General features: G+C 41.2%; 1 protein-coding gene across 7 annotated transcripts in view; it reads left to right on the top strand.

Moving 5' to 3' along the window:
* Positions 1-15,922, top strand: part of LOC129118551 (SAM and SH3 domain-containing protein 1) — a 535,571-nt gene that overhangs the window by 458,502 nt on the left and 61,147 nt on the right. For all 7 annotated transcript variants that reach the window (XM_077175534.1, XM_077175538.1, XM_077175539.1 and 4 more), the window contains exons 3-4: positions 15,301-15,351; positions 15,473-15,522. In XM_077175534.1, coding sequence (XP_077031649.1) covers positions 15,301-15,351; positions 15,473-15,522 — 101 coding nt within the window. The remainder of the gene's footprint in view (positions 1-15,300; positions 15,352-15,472; positions 15,523-15,922) is intronic.

Consider the following 15,922-nt stretch of genomic DNA (forward strand, 5'->3'; position numbering starts at 1 on the left):
AAACATGCAGAGGTTTAAACACACCAGTACTGTTGCCAGGCATATGCTTAAATACTTTGTCCTAACCCCTCAATTTCTCTGAAATATTATATATATACATATATATGTATGTGTGTATGTATATATATATGTATGTATATATATATGTATGTATATATATATACATGTAAGAATTATCATAGAGTAAGTGAAATGAAGTGCAGGTGAGACGGAATAAAAATTGATGCTGCTGGACTTCAGTGTGTCTCTTTCTGCTTTGAAAGTCAGTGGAACTGCATAAACCCATAGTTTCTTTATAGAAGTGAGTAGCATGCTGAGCGCGTTGCAATATATTTAATCTAATTCCTATTCAATTAGAGGGACCTGTTGGTGTATGTGAAAGTCTAGTGTATCATATGGGATATTGTTCTGTAGTTTCAGCTACATTTACTAATGTACTATTTTTATTTCACTTGTTTTTTAACAAAACCTTTTGTAATTGACAACTCAATTCTGTATCCATTGGCATGCATTTATTCACAGACTGCACATAACCTTGAATAAGAGGTGTGTTAGGACTGGATCTGAAACAATAAAAACTTACAAAGGAATTTATGCACTAATAGAGCCTCAAGATGTTGTAATGAAACCCTGTTAGGGCTATAACCTGGAAGAAAACCCCCTAAGGTATGAAGAGGAAAGGGGAAAAAAAGAACAAAAAAAAAGAAGCTTTTGGTCAAGACATTTTTTTGCTGTCCTGATTAGAGCAGATTTGTTTCCAAGAAGTCTGGGCTGCTTTCCCTTCTGAAGACAGTTGAGCAGAGGAATTTGTATCATGTATACTCTGATAACTGTGGCAGCACCTGCCCAAACAAGCAGGTCTTGGCTGCAAAAGCCCAGGCATTTAGAAACTCTTGCAGGTGTTTGTACAGCTTAAGTTTTACTTCTCTCAGGTTTTCCATACCATGGTAAATTAATTTAGTTGGAATGCCTACCAGCAAACTGAGTCATACTGGTTACACAAAGACGTTGGCAAAGACAGGGTGTTTGGTGATTTGTTCGTGTAGCTTTGCATTCGTAATTTACATTTGCTGGAGGGAAGAGGAGACAGGACTGAGCACGCTCCCTTCCCGCAGCAAAGCCTTGGCTTGTTGCAGGCAGGCAGCTCGCAGTGCGCTTGGCTCCCTGGGATTGCAGCAGTGACAAAGCAGAACTGAAAGTGCTTAGCAGCAAATTATTAACTGAAGTGGTTTGTCTTCAGTAGCTTTTCCCCAGTCTAAAGCTTTGACCGCCATTTGGTTTAGATTGAAATCGCAAATTGTTGTTCACAGTGGTACTGCAATGTTGAGAGGCACCGAGGTTTCTGGACTTGTGGGTCTCATTTACTAGTTGTTTGTGAGTTTTATTTTTCTTTTGTACCTTTAGTGCTGCCTTTGTCTTTGTGGGTTTTGTGCAGCTGGTTATGGTTTTGTTGATCATGTTTTATTCCAGGTATTTTGTCCATCGCCAGGATGAAGTCAGTCTCGACACTGCTTGAGGATTACAGTGTACAGTCTGCTTTGGTCTTTCTCTTACTACAAATTCCTCAGCTGTCAACATTTTTTGGTCACTTCTAGTCTTGTGCTTTGTTATGTCATTGCCCATATTATTTAATTTTTCTTTCTGTTTTTTAATGGGTTGGTTTTTTGTCTGTGTCTGTTCAATGCACACAGAAGATTATTGCAAATAATCTTAGTTACATGAAGTAGGAGTCATGATGAAGTCCCAGGTTTCTGTAGCATGACAGTAACAGATGGCCTTTATATTGACCTTAAATTAACTGGGCTTAATGTGGAGCTTGCTTGCTCTTGCTGCCCTTCAATGTGTTGTGGTTTAAACCCAGTTGGCAACTAAGCACAGCCACTCACTCACTCCCCTGCCCTGGTTAGATGGGGGAGCCAATCAGAGGAGTAAAAGTGAAAAGATTCATGGGTTGAGATAAAGACAGTTTAATAGGTAAAGCATAAGCTGTGCACACAAACAAGGCCAAACAAGGAATTCTTTCACTCCTTCCCACGGGCAGGTGTTCAGCCAGGAGAGCAGGGCTCCATCATCTGTAGCAGTGACTTGGGAAGACAAATGCCATCACTCTTAGTGTCCCTGCCCTCTTCCTCCTTCTTCCCCCAGCTGTGTATGTTGAGCATGATGCCATATGTCCCATTCCAGTTTCTTGTGCATCCCAGTCTGTTTGCTGGTGAGAGGCAGGAAAAGGCCTTAACTCTGTGTAAGCACACCTCAGCAATAGCAAAAATGTTCCTGAATTATCAACACTGTCTCCAGCACAAGTCCAAAACAGAGCCCTATACTAGCCACTGTGAGGAAAATTAACTCTATCCCAGCCAAAACCAGCACATTCTCCACTCTTCATTCATTACCATTTACGTCATTCTCGGGTACCACACTATCCAACACATGCTCATTATTTGCCATCCCCTTCTAATCCCTTGATACAAAACATAGATATTATTTTCCCTAGCCTATGGACTATGCTGGTAAATATCCATAAATGTCCTCTGAGTTTTCGAGGACAGGAGAGGTGGTGTGGTGTGTGGAATTTTTGGGCACCAAAGCCAGTTCAAATTGGTTTGCTGCTACCCTTGAAACTGCTTTTTGTAAAACTTGTCCTCCAGTGTTGTGTGGTCCTGCTGTAGCCATTCCTCTGACATGCAACCCAAATTGTGGGGTACAGTGATTTAAACCTATATCCATTAAAATCTCTGCCCCTTGTCCCTTTGAGCCAGACCATAACATTGAACATTCTCTTGCTCTCAGCCTGCCTAGGGTTTATCCACAGACTGCAGTCCCATATGGCTGTGCCTGATCCAGGCAGAGCCTTTGGTCACTCTGAGCCATGGTCACTTTGGGGGTATCGCTGCTGTGGCATGGGCCTGTCCACAGGCCACCTGCTCCAGTGTGGCCTTACCCACAGCCACAGCCCCTCCGGGAATAAACCTGCTCTGTCATGGCTTTACCCATGGCTGCAGTCCTTCCAGGGGAGTACCTGCTCTCATGTGGGATTATCCATGGCCAAACACTTTCGGGTGCTCCAGCATGGACTTATCCACAGGCACTGATGTGTCAGTAGCCACCTGCTGCAGCACAGCCTTATCCCTGGGCCTCCATCCCTTCAGGCTGCTGCATTGCCACAGCCACTTCCAGGTTGTCCTGACTGACACAGATCCAGCTCCTCCCACGAGGAGCCATCCATGGGTCCCTTGGAGTGCAGTTCCCAGCACAGTCCCAGCCAGCCCAGGCCAGCAGGACAGACACACAGCGAGTCCCTGGGCACTGCCAGCCCAGCACATCGCTGCTGCTGCTGTTATCGCAGCGCTCCCAGGCACAGCACAGCCGCTGATAAAGCAGCACAGCAGCAGGGAGAGCAAAAACCAGCCACTAATGAACCCTGGACTCTCATGTACAGTCAGGCAAGCAAGGCTCCTGACAAGCACCTGCCAATTAATAGCTAATCAGCAATTACAGCTATACATTCAATCTAGCACATTCCAGTCAAACCTGTTGTTATCTTGAACCTTGCAAGACCCATGCTGGGCACCAAGAAGGACTGTTGTGGCTTAACCCAAGCTGGAAATTAGGCCCCACACAGCCACTTATTCACTCCTCTTCAGTGGGATGGTGAAGAAAATGGGAAGCAGTACAGGTAAGGCATTACTCCCTTAATGTCCTGGCTTTGCCTACTTCATCAGGACATTGCTGTAACTTTTGGCCAACTCTTGTGCTGCTAGATTGCCTGCATAAGTTCACTGTTTAGTGCTAATAGCAAAGGGGCAGGGTTTTGAATTGACCTCTGAACAAAAGCAGTTGTTAATTGCTGAGGCCTCTGCTTTGCTTCATGTGTGTTTGAAAGACAAGTTATAAAAATCCAAAGCATGCTGGCCTTTTTAATACCATAATTTGATTACCTGTGATTGCAGCCCTCCTTTAACATGTTTAAGTAAAACATGGCCATTAGTGGAAAAAGAAGGTGCATGAGGGAGTGCAAAGCTGTACAGGCTTTGCTGGAACGAAGTGCAAGCGCTGCTTGTACACACTGTGTCACTGAAAAACTATGGGTGACTCTTGGAGTGCAAGGTTGCCCTGCACTTGTGCTTCATTTGTTTCTGCAAGGCTAGTTCTGTGCATCCCTCTTGAAGTCAAGTGTCACCCAAAGTGTGGTGGAGAAAAAGACTGAAGTTTCAAGTGGAACTTGGGAAGAAGTCTGTTGTATTTGCTGCTTCAGGAGCAGTTTCAGGAATAAGCAAGGAAAAAACATTACGCGAGAGAATAATTTGTAAGGCTTTGCTGCAGTACTCTTAATTCTCCAGTGAATAGTTGTAGATAATGATTGCAGATTATTTGCTTGGAACAGTGGTTGCAGCTTTCTTTGCAGATTCCTCTGGCCCAAGTTATCTGTACTGACTGAAGGATGGATGTTTGCTGAGGTTCAAATGCTTTCTCTGTAAGCAGCACCTGTCATTTTTTCTCTGCAGACATTCTTGGTACTAAGTTTGTTCATCATTCAGCAATTGGCCTTTTGTTGGGAAAGGTGGGAAAGGATCCTCACTCCGTCTGTGATGGGATAATTCCATGTTGCATAACAACCCAACAAGGCAAAGAAAAATTGTGCATCGCCACCCTGTGCTAGCTTGAAAGTGGGGCAATGCCCCTGGGCTTGGAAGGAGCAGCTGTCAGGCCCAGGGATTGCATGAGCAGGTCTTACTGGGAGGCTGCTGTGGCCCCAGGGGGAGGGTCCTGGCCTCCACTGTCCTCTTCTGGGGAAAATCTCTGCTCCCCCTGCTTTGAACAAAGAAAGGAGCATTTTACAACTGCTTGATGGAGCCTCAGAATTCAGATTTGTTACCCTTTAGATTTAAGAATCCCTGAAATTTGTGTTAAGTACTTTTCTTCTGTTTGACCTCTGTGCCAGAGGAAACCCCACCTTCTACCCCAATTGTTGGTCATGTGGCAGGATCCCACTTGTGCATTTTCAGCAGAACAGCTGAGCTTTTCAAAAACTGGCTGGAGCTCTGCAGCTGGGCTGGAGCCTGGCCCAGCAGCAGGAGCTGGTAATGGCTGACTGAAGCCTTTAATTTAACCCCTTTCCAGCAGTTGTGCTGACTAGTATTGGAGCTGTCAGATGTCACTGTGGCACCATAACCCTTCAAAGCAAAGCATGCAGCAGTAATCCCATAGAGCAAGGCTCCTATTTGCTGCACCTCCAGTTGGGGCTGTTCCTGTTAACTCCTACATCTATGGCACATGAATTTCTATCCCAGTCTTACTTTAAATGTAGACAGAAAACAGAGAATATTCCCATCAATAGTTGTGTAGATAAAGATTTTTATCATGAATGTGTAGAAGGCAATAATTACTTCTTAATTTTCTCAAATAGGGATGTTGCAAATCTTCTGTGGAAATAACCAAATTGTGCCAGATCGTCTAATGGTATTCAATAATAATTTTTCCCTCAGATGGGAGTAATCTTCCATGATGACTTAGAGCATCAGAGTTTATTTGTAATTTTGTTTTGTAATAATGATCATGTGATGAAGATTTAATGACCAGTGATAAAGATTTAAGTAAGGTTCTGGCCCAAAGCATCCATCCCAAAGCACAGGCTTCAATTTCAAAGGTAAAGAGAGAGCAGCTAATTTAAAAGTTCTTTTATCAGAGGTGGTTTTTATAGCAGGAAGAATGAGTAAGTACAGACTAGCAATTTGTGGTCTAGTCCTTTTTTTGCATTAATATGATTAATTTGTTTTCAGTTCTTTTGTTCAAGAAATTAATTTCTCCTCTCACTTTGTAGGAGACTTTGAAGTTAGCATCCAGCTATCAACCTTTGTCTCCCTCCCCTCACCCACTCACATTCCTGGAGTGTGTTTATGCAGGTTGAGAGGAAGAAGTGCAGTGCCCAGCTCTAAAGAATTAGTCATAATTTTCAGGTGTTCAGTTTCAAATATCAACCTACTAAACAGAACCAGTTTGATTTCAAGTTGTACATTTATTCTGCTTTTTAAAATGGTTGTAAAACTAAGATTTTAAAAATGTGTATATAATATAAAACTTTTCCCAGTATGACCAGTTTCTTTCCTGCTTCAAGTGCATTCTTAAAAAGGATCCTGAAATAAACTGTTTCTTTAAAACAAGTTTATTGTCATAAAGAAATGTCATCAGAGTTAGTTCCCAATATGCTCACACAGGTTTGTCTGATAAAAAATTTTTTTTCAAAACCTTTTCTCATTTGTATTCCTGCTGTTTTCATTGTCAAAGTGGCTGAAATGGGGGTCAGAACCCACCAGCCCTGCATGTTTTTAAGTCCTGAAATATGCAGAATATGTCATGTTGTTACAGCTTTTCAACTGTGGTCCTCTGATGAAATAATGAGCATAGAAATTACTGAGGGGGAACTGAACTGAACTAAAAAAATTAAAGTGATAGTGCTAATCAGCAGAAAGGGCCTACCCAGTCTCAACCTTAAAGAATGGATGGCTTGAGAGCTTGGGCTGCCATGCTTACTGCCAACAAAGATCTGAGTTCAGGATGTCTGCTTTTTTGAGCTAGCAGCTGTTGATGTTTTTAACCTCTGAAAGAGGAAAATAGAGGTACAGTGTTACTGTCAGCTGGAAAGCAGGAATCTATTTTGCCCAAACGTTTATAATTTCGATGTTATTATTTTTGCACAAAAATATGCAACAGTAGGCTGTTTGAATTTCTTCATGGAAAGATGAGAAAACTAGTAAATGTGCATGTGGGCACAGCCTTGTGATAAGACTGCTTGTCAGGGATAATGTGGCTCAGGTCCTGACTCAGCACAGCTCTCTGTTACGTGGTTCTGTTGTCTCTTTTTCCTAGCGGGGTTGGTTTGGGATTTTTTTTTTTCTGTGATCTTAGGGTACTTTCGTGTTGTTTGTGGTTTTGGATTTTTTTTGTTTTGTTTTTTACTGGATTCTTTCACTTCTCTAAAAAGTTCAAATTTAAATCCACTTCCTGAACAATAACACAAAAACTTCCAGAAATTCTGTGCTCTGTGTGGGAAAAGTCTTAAATTGCTTTTCCTTAATTAAATAAAAGCTTCAGTCATGCTCTGAAAGAATCAATTTCATGTTAAAAAACCCCAAAAATCCACAAAGCAGGTATATGCACATCTATACAAATGGACTTTTAAAAAGTGGAAACATGGATATAGGTGCAGGTTTTTCTAGAGGATTATGAAGGAAGAGGAGGTTAGGAGTTCTGCAGTGCACAACCTGATAGCAGCCACAGGCAGCTCAAAGGGCAGCAGTTGTGGAAAAAAGCTGTTGTGCCAGATTTCTTCCACTGCCCACAGTGCTGTTGAGTTCTGAATTTTGGGTTTGCCTTCTACAGCTAGAGAACCTAGCAAAAAGAGTAGAATCTTTTTCATGTGTGCTTGGGTTTGGGTTTGAATTTCAGCAATGTGAGGCATCAAGTAAAAAAAAAGGGAGAGAACTATCTAATTCTACTGCACGTTGCAGTGACTGTATGATGGAAGTTCCTGACACAAAATGCCTTCCAGCGTATCAGTTTGTCATAAATTAGAGAAGAAAAAAAAGTATGGGGAAGTTTAAAACTAAAATATAGTTTGTTTTCCACTACATAACCTTTATGATTTATTAAAAATTTGTCTTTTTAACAAAGTAAAGCAAATCGCTGCTTTCCCAGAGTGAAATTAATGCGAAATGTTGGCATTTTTTGCCCCTGATATGGGGGGCTTCATTGCTGATACTCCATGCATCTGTGGTAGAAAAATGTTTGTAGGTCTCCTAATGATCAGTGCTTTCTCATGATTTACCTCCTCCTCAATTTTACTGGGGTTTTTAAGTAACTCAAAGTTGACTTAGTTTCTGATCTTCTTGGTAAATTATTTTTTGGTAAAACGTAAAGTAAAAGCAATATACGGTTTTTAAATCTTAGCTATCATAGTGATAATGTGAATGGGGGTATACTTGCAAAAAGTCATTAGTATTATGGTAACAACCTGTTTTACAAGAATCCCTAAGCCTTGAGCATATTAATTAATCCATCACAAAAGCTTCCATTCATTTGCAGTATAGATCATCTGAAATTCCATGTGTTTGAGACACGGCTATTGGCATGTAGGTACACAAGTATAGTATCAATACAAATGACAGTGGACCTCTGTTTCCATGATGTGTCTGAAAGGATTTATAGCATGGCTGTAGAAGTTTTCCTGGAAGCATTGGTCTAAGTCTGAGCTTTCCTTTTTCTTTCCACTTTTCAAAAAGAAAACACACTTTTTGTTGTTCATGGAAACACTGAAGAGAAATTGAGAAAATGGCAAATAATCTTAATAGAAATATAGTACAGCTTTGTGTACATGAAAATGAAGAATTGGTAAGATCTGAAGAGTGTTATTTAGAGAAATGGAGAACATCATTGGCCCTTAAGAATAGGTGGCCTAAATTTGAAGAGCACAGAAAAACAAATCAGGACCATTAGTATTCAGAAAGAGGTTTGCCATATTCAGCCATGGCTTTCATGGCAAGGAGCTCCTCATGCTTGTTTTCTCATCTTATCAGTGCGTGCTTCACTTCAAAACCACTCAAAATTCCTAGCTCCACAGTTACAGAAAGCAGGCTGCAAGGTGGTGGTGATAGGGAGGTGGCTCACTCATGTGGCTCACAGAGGTGCTGCTTTCCTCATTAGTTGTGGGTATTGGTTCAGGGGGTAATTGGGGCCAAGGTACAGCACACTGTCCTCACCAGAGGACCAGCACCTGGGCAAGGAATCTGACCAGACTGTTCCTACCCCAAAGTACCAAACTGTAGCAAACTGTTATTTGCTTGTTTGTTTATTCATTTATTTTCTCTCTTCCTTTTGTTCTGCTTTTCCCACAGGACAAAATGCTCTCACTGGGGGAAGTGGTGGCTCTTCCCCAAGCCCATTGTCAGCTCTTGAACAAGAAGGGCCCCATTTGGGCAGTATCCAGTTGGGCTTTACCTCGTGCCTCCCTTGTCTGTGTCAAATCCTGAGTCCTCTGGCTTCACATTAAACCATTCTTCATGTGGTTTGTTTAGGATTTTTTCATTCCACTGAAACATTACAGCTCTTCCTGATGCCAAAACCACTCTATCTTAAAGTCCTCCCTGGAAACCCATGTCTTTCACTGTTTTCCAACATGACTTCACAGAAGTTCTTTTTGGCCTCACCTGTACAATAAAAATCAGTGCTGACTAATGTAAGGACTTTTAGGCAGAGCTGGCAGGTCTTACTCATCTTTTTATGCCAGCAAGAGCTCTAGTACAGAGGCAGTTCCTGCCAGCAACAAGAACACTTGAGTATTGTACCATTTGAGTAACAAGTGTAAAATGCATCAATCAAAGGCCTGCTGTGTCTCGATCACATATTGGCTTTTATATTAATATGGTTTTAGCACAAAGATAGCTGCCATAGTTCTGGCCTTGCTTCATCATGTTTGGAAAATTGATCAGAAGGTATTTGATTTCTCTGCTGCAGAATGCTGTGTTCCCATATCGACTTTTCCTTTCTCTGAAGCCCGTTTCTATCGAGGTTTTTTTGTGTTCATGCCATAATTTTTCTGGGTTCTGCTTCTGTTTGTTACAAGTGAATTTATATCTTAGCACTACCTCACTTTTTATTTTTAGATGGCTTTACAAAAGCTGCAGTTTCTCTATAATTGCTAATGAATTATGTTTTTCAAAATCATCGTGAAATGTTTTTCGGCCCTGTGGCTCCCAGCCTTAGTGTAAAATGCAGAGTACTTGAGATGGGTGAAAAAAATCCTTCTGCTTTCATTGTTGGCAAATGGGAGAGAGAGGGTCCAATGTTTGCCCTGAGATGTGTTAGGTTCAATAGATTCTGGTGTTTACATCAAGCTGAGAGGCAGGATATTTCTTCCCTCTCCAATACTAAAAGCAGACATGTGAGTACTCTATCAGTGTTCTCTCTGAAGCTGCATTTCATCAGTAGTTAAGCTAAGTGTTTACCTTATGTCTGCACTTTTCTATGAGGCATTGAGACACTTGGACTTTTGTTTTGTGCTTAGAAGTATTTATTGTTTGAAATTTTTTTTTTAACCATCCCCTCTGTTTAAATCATTTCCTTGATCCAGAGTTTTGCTGCTGCTGCAGGATGTTATCATTTAGCATGGGTCAGCTCAGGCTCTAATGTGCAAGAGCAATGGTGCAGAAAAATCTTCTTTCTTCGCTGAAACAGCTAAGGGGATGGGCCAGAGGTTGTGGTTTGAAACTCAAAATGAGACTTTAACTAATCTGTACCACTGGAAACTCACTGAATTGTTAGTTCCGTCAAACACTTCCTGAGGTGGTTGACACAGGAATAGGTCTTATTTTTTTCTTCATTCTGACTTGTGGCTCATATCTAGTGCCTCGTAGGCAATTTCTATTACATAGCTGCATACCTGCACTGTCTCTTTACAGGGGCTTCCCTGCTTCTTCCCCAGCACCTCTACAGAGGTTGAAATACAGTGTGGTGGAGGACTCCAGGCAGAATTATTGCTTTCAGAACAAATGAAACTCTTACAAGCCTTCAGTGCTCTGCTGTCTTTCAGATACATCTTCATTTAATCATTTTAGAAGCTAGACTAGAACATGCAATGCACGTTCAGAGCCAAGAGAGAAAACATTCGGGGAAAGATTGGCAGAATTCTCTAACAGAAGTTTTCTGCTCTATATATCTTATTTACACCTGCTGAAATAGTTTAAAATTGTATAAAATTATTTATACAGCTGTAAGCTTTTTAGTCATCTCCTTTTTTACTGATTATGTCACTGTATTTTCCCAGCACTCATCTGAGTCTCACTTTGAACACTTTCTGTCTGCACAGTGAGATTAATCCTGTCTTGGGATCTGCAGAGGAGTGCTTAAATTTATGATTCAAATGGATACAGCTCCTGTGGCAGAAATTGTGAAGAGGTTCATGAATTTTTAATTAGAAAGGATTAATTCAATGAATACAATTTCCTAAACTAAGTCTGTGTGGTGTGGAGCATAGATGGAGCTTAATATGTAAGTAATTAAAATATGCACATTCCCCCTAGAATGTGCCATACCCTGGATAACTAAGTTTCCTTTTAGGTGCTCTTGTCTGCTATGTTTGTGTATTTCAGGAGCAGAACAGCAATGCCTTCAGATAGGCTATACAGAACAAGTGAACTGAAGTTGTCATGGAAGGAAAAGTCCCTCATGAATTCAAAACCTGCCATTCCAGTCAGGAAATGGTTTTTCAGCTTCTTTCCCATGTATTTTGTGCTTTGTACTTTCTTCACAGTTGCTTTTTTCAGACTTAGCTCATAAATGGTTGCAAAACTGTTTTGAAGATTTTTACGAGGAAAGTAGTGTATAAAACCATAATCACAATATTTAGAAATCTCCAGTAATTTGAAAAGAAAATGTATGCAAATGATCACATAAATTCATTCACAAAGTAGGCAGAAAGAGCTACCTGCAAAGGAAGCTACTTTCTTGGTCCCTAAGGCAAACAACTAAAGGTTTGAAGTGTAAGCTACAAATCCTGCTTGTTAAGCTTACTACTACATTTTCTTCTAAAACAAGAGATTTGTAAAAAGCATTTCTCCAACTTGCACTTCTGCACCAGAGCTCCCAAGGTTACCAGTGTCGCTCTGCAGTCGCTCTTTGTGGCATCCACCATGTGGAAGGGTTGGTGATCCCAGGCAATTCCTGGGCAGCGCAACGCCTGACATCCATCCCTTCCTTCAGCTGCTGGATCAGAGCTTCTGCCAGAACCTCAGGACCTTGTCCTGCACCCATCCTCTGGATGATAGTGGCTTTGGATGAAGGAGGCAAAAGGAAGGAAATAGGACTCCTATTAGGATTTGCTAAGAAATGGGAGAAGAAAAGATGGGAGAACAAAAGGTGGGAGAACAAACTTCCTCTGCAAGCTGAGATTGTTTTAGGTCAGGTGTAGGTGACTTGATAGAGGAATCCCTACTTCAAATTCAGTGGGCTTCTTCTACAGGATATTAGCATTACTGATTTTTAAAACTTCCTCCTGGGTTTATTATCAGTATTATTATCAGTATTTGAGATTCTTTGCTGTGCTGACCTTGGACCTGCAGGGGAGCTGGACAAGGTGGTGCTAAGCCACCGTTTGCTTTCCATGTAATGTGTTCCCTGGGGATTGGATACAATTTATGGACATCTCAGTTTCTCCAGAATCTTCAGATCTTAGTTGCTGCTTTTAACAGTGTATTGGAGAAGTTCAATATGCACCAACAGTTTCTGGTTACAGGATAGGTGCCCTCTCTAGGGCCCCTTAAATCCAAAAGCCATGCAAGTAAATCAGTCACATTTGGGAAACACTGGATTTAATAGTGTAGCTTAAGGAATGTGCACTTGATCAGATACTTTCTCAGATCGTTGGGTTTCTTCAGAGCACTGTGTAGCATGTAGGTGATGTGAATTTTCTGGTACATCTCAGACAAGCTTTATGGGCACATGTAGAGGGTAGTTATCTGGGGCAGCAAGGCTGCTCGCAGAGAAGATGCCTATTGCTCTGTTGCCTGCTTCGTCTAAACAAGAGCTGTGGAAATGCGGGCTGGGGATGTCTCTTACTGCAGCCCCTGTTTCTATAAGCCCAGGCTATCCTTGGTTTCATTTTTAAGTTTTGGCTCAGAGGGATGAAAGATGTACTTCAATGGAACTAACCTCTAAAAATATTTTCTGAAAAGATCGTATCGCATGCTAGAGGACATGCCAACAGTACAACATTTGCTCAACCTTCTACAATTAGCCTTTGGTAAAAAAGGGTCCTGATCCTGATGCATTAAAGTCAACACAACCTGTGGATTTTAAAGTGCAGTTTAATGTGGGGTTTTATGGATTTTAACCAAAACAAATACAATTGCTCTAGGCTGATGAAAGTTCTATGATCTCTGATACAGATCTAAGCCAGAAGTTTAGTTGAGAGTAATATTTCCCCAAGTATTTTCCTTTTGTTTCCTGTGTAAATAGCAATAGAAAAAAAATACCATTCTGCTGGAAAGGCAGGTAGGAATATTAATCGTAACAGTGTAGGACCATCAGGTGTTTTGCATTCCAGCATTGCGAAGTTGTGCTCTGGAGGAGGGAGAGGAAAGTTGTCCTTGCTTCTGCCCTCCACAGTCATCTTGTTCCTATTAAACAGGTCCTGTTCTAACAGGGTGAGCTTGACAGCAAATGAGAAAAAGAAAGTAAATACAGTCAGGTTTTGTAGGATTTAGTTACATGGGATGCAGCTGACTGTTCAGCTGAGTAGGAACTTTTCATGTAATTGTAGTCTCAGGCTTCATGAGCAACTGCTCAAGCAGTTACACAAATTTACACAAAACTATTATATTTAAAAAATAAACAAAACACTTGAAGCAAAGCAGCTTTTTAAGACAGCAGATAAATCATCGGGAACTTGGGATCTAAAGGCCTTGTTGGGGACATGGTGGGTTCTCCTGACTTGGCATACTGAAACTGTAACATAAAATTGATAAAATGTTCCTTTTCTCCTCAGTGCAGCAGTTTATGGACAGATGAGGTGCTCCTGAATGGCAAGTGTTTGTATAGTGGTGCTCTTCTTTCTCTCCTTCCTTGCAAAGAACTAGGCAGGGCTTTGGAGAGTGTCTGAGGAAGATTCTCAGCCATGTGTCTGCAGCCTTTTCCAGGTACAAAACTTAGTCAGGTTCCTTTTTACAGAACTAAGGGAGAAAGAGAGGGATGCCTGGTGCCAAGTAGCTATTTTCATTTCTCTTATCTGTGAACATCTCTGGAATTCCCCTGGCCTTGGTCCAGCTTCTGCTTGACTAGAGGAGTCCTGTTGGATCTGTCAGTACGTGAACGTGATCACCCTTTCATGTCCACTTTCACTCAAGGACTTAGTTTCCCTTTTTGTGCTACACAATCAGCAAAAGCAGATGTGCAGACAATGCATGGTCAGGCAAAATGCCCCAGCAGGGCAGTGACCCGGTGTCAGCCTTGCACACAAGCAAGGACATGGCCATGGGCCATCCTGTGCCCTCCCTGGCTTCTGTAGCCAGCACTGCAAGCTGACTCCATTGTGTGATGGCAGAACAGGCTCCTTTCTACTCCAGATCTTGCAGACTTCCTGAGTGGGTTAGTCCAACACCACCTCATGGCAGTCAGTAGTAAGTTCCTGTTTAGCATTAAAAGGCTGCATTTCCAGAAAATTGTGTCTGATTTTCTTTTTTTTTTAATTAAATCCCAAGAATGTTTTGTCACCTTTGTGTAAACAATGGGAATAGGAAGTACAATTTCACAGAGATAAGAGTTTTACATGTAGGCTGAGGAATGCATGAACAAGAAGCCCTTCAGCACTGAGAAAGAAATCCATGTCATTTTTTAATTTTCTTGAAGCATGTACACCACTGCTTAGCCAGCTGTGATTTCAGTAAGTTATGGAATTCACTTTGCAATAACTTCACAAGGGCTAAGGCTGGCTGAGAATAAAGTAGGAACAAGTAGTTTACCCCATGATTTCACATGAAGATCAACCAACAAAGTGTAGTTCTCAGTACTGATGACTGTATTATCTTCCTCCATTCTAACTGGAATTTTCCCACTAATTTCAGCTAGACATGTTAATAGTGTGTGCCTTTTAAGCAGCTGGCTTGCAGTCTTCAATTAGATACCACCAGTGGGACTCCCTCATCTAACTTGAGGTAGCTGAAACCTGTCAGGCAAGTTGTTCTGTAGGAGTTTCTGTGTCTCCCCATCAACTGCAAAGGGAGCCTGGATAATTGAGTTCTTTGGAGTTCTCATTGGAGTACATGGTGGTATCCTAGGTGTTTGTAGAAAAGTGGTTTGAATTCCATACTGTTGACATGTTTCTGTGTGAGAAGCTGATCTTGATGAAAGGTATCTGCATCCTCTCCATATTTTTTCCTCAGAGAATTTTCTCCTAATGCCAAATTTTTCCTGAAGGTAATTTCTTGGAAATTGCACTTGAACTTATCTAACAAATTGTGGTGGTGATCTAGTGAAAATAAAACTTCCTCTTTCTATTTTGTTTTGAATGACTTCTGTCTGGCAGCTTTACTTTCTATATTCTGCAGTGATAAGTATGAAATCAGCTGTTTTACTGGATTATTTCAGAATTTAGCCTGAAAGCAGCTCTTTCTAGAGTAGCTAATGTTTCCTATATGAACTGTTTTGAAATAGTTATTGGTTCTGTTACTGTCTTTTCCCTTTTTCTCCCCTTCATATTTCTTCTTTCTGGTGTTTGGATATTTCATTAAGTCGATATTTGTTGTGTTTTAGGAGAAACCTGATACCAGCCCTACATCTCTACAGCTGCGATCCCAGATTGAGGTAAGCACTTAGATTTTGATCATCAACTTTTGTTTGTTTGTTCTTTGATTTGATATTCTTCATAAATTGGGTAAAAGCTTCTCTAGTGTCTGCTCTCAGTGCTGCATGTCTTCTCTTGCAGGAATCACTGGGTCTCAGCAGCACTGCATCAACACCTGACACTGAAAGAAAGTAAGTGAAGGCACAGGAAGTGAGAAAGGAGGAAAGGGGAATTTTGTACGTTTTCTTTCTCCTTGGAGTAAATTAATTTTAGATTGTACTTACTAGATTTCGGATCCAGGCACCGTGAATGAAACCTGTTTTGGAACCCTGCTCCTTCTCTTCCTCACTTTTGGCCTTCTATTGTTTTGGGTTTTTATGTCAAGGGAGAGTTATTGTTTTTCTTTTCTGTGAGCACTTGGGGTGTGCATACACCAAGATGACTGTTAGTCATTTCTGAGGAACATCAGTGATTTCATATTCTCTGCAAATTATGCCTGCTTTAAAAATTACTTTCTTTGACTATACCTAAATGCAGCCAAAAAAAGATAGGTGAAGGGAAGGGAGAGTTACAGACTTCCATCGTGTTCCT

The sequence above is a fragment of the Agelaius phoeniceus genome, chromosome 3 (assembly GCF_051311805.1).
Source record: "Agelaius phoeniceus isolate bAgePho1 chromosome 3, bAgePho1.hap1, whole genome shotgun sequence".
Taxonomy (NCBI): Eukaryota; Metazoa; Chordata; class Aves; order Passeriformes; family Icteridae; genus Agelaius; species Agelaius phoeniceus.